This window comes from Pelodiscus sinensis, chromosome 23 (genome assembly GCF_049634645.1).
Source record: "Pelodiscus sinensis isolate JC-2024 chromosome 23, ASM4963464v1, whole genome shotgun sequence".
NCBI lineage: Eukaryota > Metazoa > Chordata > Testudines > Trionychidae > Pelodiscus > Pelodiscus sinensis.
In genome coordinates, this window is record NC_134733.1 from 8057072 (window position 1) to 8066370 (window position 9299).

Sequence of the window (9299 nt, forward strand, 5' to 3'; positions counted from 1 at the left end):
AAAACAACCCGTGGTGCCCGTCAAGCTGCTGTTTTCCAAGCCCACAAGCTAGAGGAGGATACTACCCAAAGAGGAGGATACTACCCAAAAAGCTACTGGCCTCTGGGGAAACATGGTACTGCAGGAGAGCTAATAGGCACCCACCCTGTGGGTCTTTCAGAGCTGGAAGCTGGTGCTCAGCAGGAGACCTGGCGTATACAAGCGGGTCCGTCCTCTTTCCTGGTATGAGCAGACCTTGCAGCAGAGACGCGAGAGCCAGCGAGCCTAAGAGATCCAGAAGGAAAGCGAAGAGGGCTGTGCAGTAAAGCACTGGAATCAGGCTGTCGCAGCACGTGCTGTCCATGTGCAGCAGATCCCATTCCACCAGCGTCACAAGCCAGCTGTGAAACGTGCCTTAAGTCATCGCCTGAGGGCTGTAAAATTGGGTACCTGGCAGCGATGGGTCTTCAAGGCCACCTGAACTGTCCCGGCAATTCTAGGCATGATCATTGCAGGGTGGTGACTGAGATCCATAGCGCAGGCCTTGCGCAGCCTGATGGGTAATAATATGAACTAGACGTACCTAGTACAGAGAATTTTTGTTCTTTCATGTTAAGTGAAATCCCTTTCCCACTGAAGCCCCACTGACTTCCTAGAGTCAGGATTTCACCCCACCAGGTTAAAAATCCTGATTTTAAAAAATGAGCTCCTCTCTTTTCCTGTGTTACAAATCACATCGTAGATTGTTACAAGTGAGAATTTTAAACCTCTAATTTGCCTATTCCCCTATTTCTGCGTTTCTCCGAGCAGGCCGCGTAGACAAACTATTAATGATTGTCCCTAGTCACTTTTGCTTGCCAGCCCTTCTGCGCTCAGGGCTGCAATGTGTGTGTTGCAAACGCAGCAAGAGAGATCAGTCTTTGTGTGTGTTTAAAAAAGCAACCCCCTCTTTCTTCTGGAGTTGCACAAGTCCCATGTTTGGGGGCCTGAGCACTTGGGAAATCGCTTCTTTACTGAGCCTATGAATGTGAAAAGTTGGAGTAAACGATCTTGTGGAGAGAAGCAGTGTCCATAGAAAACAAGGAGATGAAACTATCTACTGAACCATCACACGCTTCTCATCTGGACCCATTTTACTTGGGGTTGTGGCTTAAACCTGTAAAGCTGTTCGTATTTTTCACAACCTCAAGCTAAAGCCAGACCCTAAGGTCCTCATCCGGAACCAGCATGTTTGAAGCAAAACAAGGAGGAATTCTGCATATAACTATTGGCACAATATAACATCGGTTTTGTTCTGATCTTTTGGTGACGTCAACGAGGACTCATGGCTGGTCTATGGGGCAAGTTATTGCATAACAAGCCAGCATATGACTCTTCTGCACACCAGCTTGCTACCTGCGACTGCCCCCTGTGGATCCTGCTACAGGACACTAGAAGTCCAGCTCTGCTGCTCTAAGCCTGCAGGATTTGGCCCTATAGACTTTCTTGTATGGGGTCAAATTTCCATTAGAAAGCAGCAGAAACAAAAAACCGGTGACCACAAGCTCCCTCTAACTGGGATAGCGATTCAGTCCATGTAGCAACTGTCCCAGAAGGTGTTTGAGAGAGACTCAATTTTTCCTCTGCCTGCTGCGTGTCTGTCTGTCAATAATCTTTCCACTGAGCACTTCTTTGATAGGGAAGCACTTCCCGATTTCCCACCTGAGCATGCTACAGGCTGAGCCGTGCCGCCTCTGAAGGGGGGCATTTTTCATGCTTGGATAACCCACTATAGATGCTCTTGATCTCAAGAGAGGCCTGTCAAATGGAGAATATTTACACCTCAATCCTACAGCACAGTGGGATGACTTGTATAATGGAAACCCTGGTGGAGCGAGGAACAAAGAAGCAGGCCAGAAACTAAAAGTGCATTGGCCTATGAATCTCCAGCAGAAAGCCCCGGTGTATTTCATGTCCGTGTGTTAGGCTTTGGCTTCAACGGGAAGTCCTTCTGGAATAAGGTAGGGTGGGAACTGAAAGTGCAATAGCTTTTCTGGAATAAGAGCTTGCACACCGAAAGCTATTGTGGGATAGGTCTTGTGCTCAGTTTCTCCATGGAGACAAGCCTGTAATTGATCCATATACAAAGCAAAACAGATATAAAACCTTCTTTTTCATTTCTAATCAATCTGCTCCAATCCAGCCCAGGCGTGTGTCTGCCAAGTATGGTGATAGGCTGTTGGTGTTCTTGCTTCAGTTCCCCAAAGAGAGAGAAAATGTGGGCTCTAGGGATGTGAGTGTGTACCTGTTGAAATGATTAACTGATCATCCTGGGCGCATTGGTTAATCCTAATGATTACATGCAACCGTCTCCCCCCCCCGCCCCCCCGGCCTCTGTATCAGAGGCAGGGGGGAGGCAGGAGCTGGCGCACATGGAGGCAGCACCGCTGGAGGTGGGGGTAGGCGGGAGCTCCTCTTCAAGTACAGGCTCCTGTGGAGCTGCCTTACCCCCATCTCACACTGCTGCCTCCCACAAAGGCAGCAGCAGTGGGGAGGGGTCAGGCACGTACCAACTCCCAGAGCCACCTGCCCACCCCCCCGTCTTGGATACAGAGGCAGCAGGGAGGGCAGATGGGAGCTGCCTACCTCCCTCCATGCTGCTGCCTCCCACTGAGACAACAATGCTGGGGTGGAGGGGCAGGCGAACACCAGCTCCTGTGGAGCTGCCTGTCTCCCACTCTGCTGCTCTGATACAGAGCACCGACTCCCGTCGGGCCCCCAGCAATCACAGGTTTACAGAATTAAACGCATTTTAATATCCCTAGTGGACTCCAGTTGATGACACTGGAACCCATCTTGATAGGGAGGAAATGGCTGATCGACTGTGAAGTCTGAACTGCCTTCCTAGCCCTGGCCTGGCAGGCCGTTTCTTGGGGTTCCGTGCCGTGTGGGGGTAGCGTGCCCACGTGGTCTCTGGGCAAAGCAGGCTGTTAGTATCCAGGGCTCTTGCTCGGACGCCTTTTGTGAGCGTAACATTCATGCGATCGGAGCCTCTGCACTGCTAAGCGTCCCAGAGACTCATCGTTACAATGCGACTGAAGGAAGCTGAGGTAAGCACAGACTGGTAACCTGCTGGGAAAGGCTATGTGAAGCGATTGGGATCACTGAGCAGAAAGCGGCTGCAGTGCAGAAATCTGGAGCTATTTCACCCCATTCTCCCACTGCACAGGATGAAGGGGGGGGGGGGTAACACTGCTGCCAGCGGCACAATGTGATCTGGTAGCTTTTTGCATTTGCCCTGAGCAGTTGTAAACGACCCCACTGGATGGCCGGCAGGGGAGACTCGGACTCAGGCCTAGGCCTGTTTGTCTCTAACTGGGGCAGAAATGTTACCGGAGGCACCTGCGATTACTGATTCTTTTCCAGGGTCCTAGTAGCCTGGGCCCAGGTTACCATCTGTGGACACGCGCAGCATGAAGCCCTCGCCCAGTTTGAGCTCGCCAGGCAGCGGCGTAGCCTCGCGCTCTGTTTTGCCCGGTGGAGGACGGGGGTCTTGAGAGCTCAGAAGTGGCCAGGGGAAGATGGCAAACAACCCAGGCCTGCTTGGGCTAAATCCTTTCAGCGCTGGAGAGTGGCCACTAGGGGGCATCAGGCCCTGCACTTAGGCTCCACGGCTGTGGTGAGACAGGTGAGCAGCGTCTGTAGGAGACCACTCCGTGTTCTACAGCTGGGTCACGCCACTCAGATACTCAGTGAGAGGGCTCTGCTCAAAACTTAGATCCACAGGCTCTGATTGTGGGCGTGGGTCTGCAGCTCTGCTTGGCCTCTCCTCTGGAAGTGCTTTGCCAGCTGTAGCCGTGCTGCTTGGCCGCTGACACGCAGCCACCTCTGAGGCTGAGCATCACACTAGCCAGCAAGCAAATCCCCTGCTCCTACAAAAGGTGCCACTGGGTAATTTATGCCCCCCCAGAGCAGACTGGCTCTTGGTTAACCTAGCCCTTTGGGTCAGGCCCACTGCCAGCAAACTGCCTAGGTCTCTGTTTAGTTTGAAGGCTTTAGTCAGCCCTGCTGGGATTTGACCCAGTGTGGTGTGTCAAACTCGGGGCTTAGCTCGAGAAGCCTCCCCTCCCCGCTGCTTGGATAAACCCCTGTGTTTATATGGTGGAGGGGTTCTCCCCCTCCTTGCTTTTGTGTTAGATCTTGACCTCTGCTTTGTAAATTCTGTCCTCAGGCCTGCAAGTACTGGACGAAAGCAGCCGCCTTGTCCCTGAGTGCCCGGCAGCAGTGCACCCTGATAGGAGTCAGGAAGTGCAGGAAACTGCCTCTGTCTTGGTCACGCAGTAAGAAACAAACCTGCCTTCACCTTCCTGGGGGGTGTGCAGGGGTTGTTGGTGCATGTGGGTTTCTGTCTAGAAGGGAACCATCCACTGTTCCCTCTAATTTTTTTCCATTCATGCGCAGAATAAGATTTATGTGCCCTAAGGCACGTGTGGATGTGCACCACCTGTAGAAGCACATTGGCAGAGCGCCCACAGCTGGCAATCAGTTGGGTGGCACCTAAATCTCTCCTGGGTGGCCGCCTAAGTGCTCAGCTTACAGGGAACACTAGAGTCCCCTGCTTGAGCTCTTCTGTAAATGAGTTGGTCATTAATTTAACAGGATGGAGGGCGTGCTCTGTCCGTGGGGCTCTTGGAGTTAAACAGAGAAGAACTCCTGCCAGCACTTTATATTGCCACAGTGTCATTCCTTTTGTAACCGCTGTGTCTCCTCCCACAGAGTCAAGACGATGCATTGAAAATGGTCTTGGACCAAGCACAGCGTCTTACCATAGGCTCCTTCCCAGCTCTTTCCGTCGCTGGCTGGTGATCTACAGAAACCAAAGCAGGAAAGAGAGGCTGCCAGTTCATCAGCTTTTGGAGAGGCCCGATATGATGGAAGGGGCACGTGGACATGCCTGGCCCCAGGAGAGCCGCACCGAGCTGGTACCAGATGAGCAGTATAGACGATGGCTTGGGTAAGCACAGGCTGGACTGGATCTGAACAGGGTCAGCACCAAGAGAAAGGGATCACGGGTAACCTGGCTGTCCAGTTCAGGTTGTGTTCCCAGCAGTCAGCACGGGCTGGTGAAGATGGACGTATGTGACCTAGCAGGACTGTTGTTTTTCCATCTCTAGGGGGGCTGGGCATATGGCCTGGCTGTTGAAATGGAAGGAGCGTTGCTTAGGTCTCACTTACGTGCATGTGCCTGGTTTCCGTGCTGCTGGGAGGCAGCTCCATGAACCATTTCTTGTGCTCTCGGGGCTCTGAAGCAGGGAAGGGGGCCGGGACAGCGGACTGGGGATGGGATCTGGATTTTTACTTCTGGGTCACTGGTCTGCATCTGGACCAGGTGGGTAGTGACTGAAAGCTGTTACCATCGTACAGACTATGCAGAGTAGGAGGGAGGGGGTTGTCAGTCCAGGCCCTGTGGGAAGTCATTGTTGGGGCACGTTGGCAGGGCAGTGGGGGAAAGTCAGCCCCTTTGAGTGGAGAAACAGAGCCCTTCAGCATGCCGGGTTGTTAATCTGACCCCTTCTCGCTGCACTAAGTGTACCAACCGAATGAGCAGCGAGGAGGCTGGTGTCCTTGTTAGAGAGGGCAGTGAGTCATGTCTTGTCCTTACGGCCCATGGGGAGCGCACAGTAGAAGTGCTGCGAGTCGCCGTTCACTGGTGTAAGGAGCTGAGTGCAGGTTAGACCTAAGAGCTGCCAGCATCACTCCCATCCTTGCCTCGCGCAGTGTCAGGTGCCCTGAGAACCTGTCAGGTGCCCTGTCTGCTGAGGAGAGCAGCAGCAAGTGCAGCTGTCAGTGTGAGCACGTTCCTCTCCCTTCTCCGCCTCCAGGACAAAGTACCTGCGGCGATGGCGACACAACATGCTGCTTCGCCGGTTCCGGCGCGACAGGAGGACGCGCTCTTTGGCGAGTGGGTGGCTGCAGTGGAAGGACGCCTGCAGGACAGCACTGATCGTGCGGGTGCTGGTGAGTGCTTGCCTGGGCCCTTCTCCTGTGTGTCTCAGCTTAAAGTCCTTTCCAAACCTCCACCCTCCTGGGAGGTGAGTGAACGCCTCATCCCCCCTCACAGAAGGGGAAGCGGCTTGCCCCTAAGTCCATGGCAGGAGTGACACGAGAGCCGAGGACTCCTGTCTCGTGTCCCTGACAAATAATTAACCCACATGGCTTGCTCAGGGCCCTCCTTCCTCCTTTACTTCCTGTCCTTCCCACTCATCTATTCAATGCCCATGACGATTGGGACCTGTTCTAAGCCCCACCTGAGGTCCCAGCAACTCGTTCAGCTGGTCTCTGGCCCCTTGTGGACCACACCTAGAGCTCTGCTGGTAAGCAGGGACCCTGGCCCACAGTTTAAACAACCTGAGTGCTGGCTGAGGAGGGGGAAGGAGATGCGTGGCCCAAACCAAGTGACTGAGCAGTTTGCTGCAGGAGTCTTGTAAGCTCGGCGGAAGGGACATGGTGTGAGTGATGGAGGCAGGGCTGGGGGAGGCAGGCCAGGTTTTTGGAGCTGGAAATGTTGCTGCTGAGCAGATGAAACCAATCATGTGGGCCTCCTGGGAGTAGCCTGAGAGGTCTGGCCAAAGGCCACAATCATGCAAAGCAGAAATGGGGTTGAACAAAACGGTGTAAGAAGGGGCAGGGACCTGGAAGCCTAAGAGGCAGATAGTGCTGGGCAGGGGGAGCTCATCTCTGGGCTGTTTTCTCCTCACAGGTTGGGCAGCGGCTGCTGGAATGGGGCTGGAGGATCTGGAGGAGGCGGTACCTGCAAAGCCGGGTGTCGCAGGGTTTCCTGGAGGGTGAAGACCGGAGCCTGCTGACCAGGGTAGGAGCTTATTGCTCTTGCAGTTAGTAGCTGCAGCATCGTTCCTATGGCCTACAAATCATTTTGTATTATGGGAGCACCTAGAAGCCCCAACCAAGTTCATGCCCCGTCGTGCTGGGCCCTGCACAAATACCTGCTGAGAGATGGTCTCTGCCCCCAAAGAGCTTACAGGCTAAAAAGTCTAGATCCCAGAACTATTACTGCCAAGCCCCGGTACACAGAGCTGCAGGGAAGAGGTGGGAGCAGAGGGCACCGAAGGGAATGGTGGGTTTTCATGCTCATCCCATTGCAGGTGGTGGTTCTGTTCTGTGGGCCCCTGCCTTGAAGGGAAAGAGATTTGAGGCCTTTTGGTGCACAGAGATAATTTGGAGACTCAGCTGGCGGCAGGGTGGGACGGGGGCTGTTGTCTGGGACAGTGTGTGGATTAGCATGTTCTGCCTGTGATGGAGCCAGTGCGGGGGCCCTGTTCTCTCAGCTTCTAGGAGGCTGTTTTCAAAGGAGAATGACACTGTTTATGCTTTAACTAGCAGGGCAAGTAAAGTGGGTTGGGAGGTAGCCTGATCTGAAAACACGGACCCAGCTCAGCACCCAAGGAGCTTTTCTGGGCTAGGGCATCAGGGGGATTTTCCTCTGAGGGCCCCTCCTGCAGTCGGCTGAGCACAGGAAGGAGTGAGCCGCGCGGTTAACTCTTTGTGGAAATCTCGCTGCTGGCCCATGTGCTGTATTGCAGAAGCAGTGGAGCATCGGGTCATGAACAGCCTGCCGCTAACGCTGACCTCCTGTGTGCAGCAGATTGGCTGGCTCTGCTGGTGTGATGTGGTCCTTCTGCCTCAGGACAGATTCTGGCTGAGTGCTAGAGCGGGACATGGCTCAGGGCTGGGGGTAGCAGAGAGGCGCCCAGGCAAATGCTCTGGCCCTTGTGTGGAAGGGGATCCCAGTTACGTCCCGGTAGGTGAGCCCAGGCCATGCTCAGCCCTCTTGAGCTGCTTGTGAGAAGCCAGGCTCACACCTAACAGTGTATAGAGAGTGCAGGGCCCACTAGGTGTGTCAGCCTGATCCAGAGGGAGCACTGCAAGGTGGGACCTCTAGTCTTGCTTTGTGGTGTACTCAAGGGGAGGGTGACGGGGGCTGCATTGCAGAATGCTGGGGCCACTCGGCTGTGACCCAAGTCTGACTTCTCCCCTCTTCCCTTTCAGGCTTTTGGAAGGTGGCACCAGCTGACAGCATCCCGGCTGGAGGGCCGGGGACACTGCTGAGCTGCTGGAAGGACGGGCCAGAGCTCATCTCCTTGGGCCAGCTGAGAACATGGCTGGGTATTGAGTGGAAGAGGAGGGTGTCTCCTTTGAACACTTCCCAGGAACGTGGGGCACTCTCTCCCTTTCAGAACTGCCCCCACCAGATAGCTGCAGGGAGCCCCAACTGTTGGCCCAGTCCCTGCTGCTAGTGACACAGTGGGCTGGCAGAGGGACGAGCCAGGGAGCTACTAGGTGCAGAATGAAGCTGCACCCTGGGCCGGATCCAAAGTGCGGAACACTGGACTGTCTTCCTGCCCGGCTTTGGGGCACGTTCCTGCTAGTAAGCTGGGGCACACAAGGGCACTCCCCTAGGCCCGGGCCAGGCAGGACTGATGCTTCTGTGGGGGCAAGTGGCTTGCAGGCTGCACGCTGTGCGGAGTTGGAGTTGGGATTAAAGGTCAGTCTGCCACATGCTCTGTCCTTTGAATCAGGTTCAGCAGGGACATGAGCCTTCCAGCTCCTCCAGCCCCCACTTCCACTTCGTGGCAGCCTAGGCTGCCTTGACCGCAGGCTTTATTTTTAGATCTGTGGCTTCTCGTGCAGCCCGCAGCTCCTGCATGTGTTCCCGTCCATCAGCTCCTCATTAAGCCCCTCAGTGGGTGGCCAACCTCTGACCCGCTGCCTCCCACCGCGTCCTTTTGCTGCTGAATGGGGCTGTGATGGAGAAACCTGCTGGGTACAGCTGAGCACCAAACAGCTTTGCTGAGGCCAGCTGGGCATGTCTGTCCCCAATCATTGCTGTGCCCGCCCCCTCCCCTCATTAGCTGCTGCAGTGATTGATCGATGGAGGGTGATTACATGGCATCAGCTATTCCCCACAAGGCCAAAATTAAAGGGACAGAAGGATGCAGAAAGTGCTTCTCTCCGCTGCTCATGTAAAAAAGCCTTCACCCAGCTGGGTGGGGATCTTCAAATCCCTCCAGAAGCTGCCCTGAGGCCCTGGCGCTGTTGGTCAATGGTGACAGCAGCCCAAGCTGTGCAACGCTGGTTTGTCCAACGGTCAGCATAGCCCCTGCAGGCACCTGGCTCCTGCTGCTCCCTGAGGTGCTTGTTTCAGACACAGCCCTGCGCTCTGGGGCCTCGAGCGTTGTCAGGTCTGGGCTCTGCCTCCAGACGCGCCACAGCTGCAGCCTCACTACACGAGCGGGCTGAGGTTTGGCCCAAAGTCACATTTA

The 9299-nt window shown here is 54.8% G+C and overlaps 1 protein-coding gene across 3 annotated transcripts in view; it reads left to right on the top strand.

Annotated features, from left to right (window-relative positions):
• The window catches only part of C23H1orf167 (chromosome 23 C1orf167 homolog), a 31672-nt gene extending 22560 nt beyond the window's left edge, over nucleotides 1-9112 (top strand). For all 3 annotated transcript variants that reach the window (XM_075906600.1, XM_075906601.1, XM_075906602.1), the window contains 6 exons: nucleotides 3385-3646; nucleotides 4190-4298; nucleotides 4735-4972; nucleotides 5841-5976; nucleotides 6719-6829; nucleotides 8026-9112. In XM_075906600.1, coding sequence (XP_075762715.1) covers nucleotides 3385-3646; nucleotides 4190-4298; nucleotides 4735-4972; nucleotides 5841-5976; nucleotides 6719-6829; nucleotides 8026-8085 — 916 coding nt within the window. In that variant the 3' untranslated portion in view covers nucleotides 8086-9112. The remainder of the gene's footprint in view (nucleotides 1-3384; nucleotides 3647-4189; nucleotides 4299-4734; nucleotides 4973-5840; nucleotides 5977-6718; nucleotides 6830-8025) is intronic.
• Nucleotides 9113-9299: the final 187 nt, after the last annotated feature.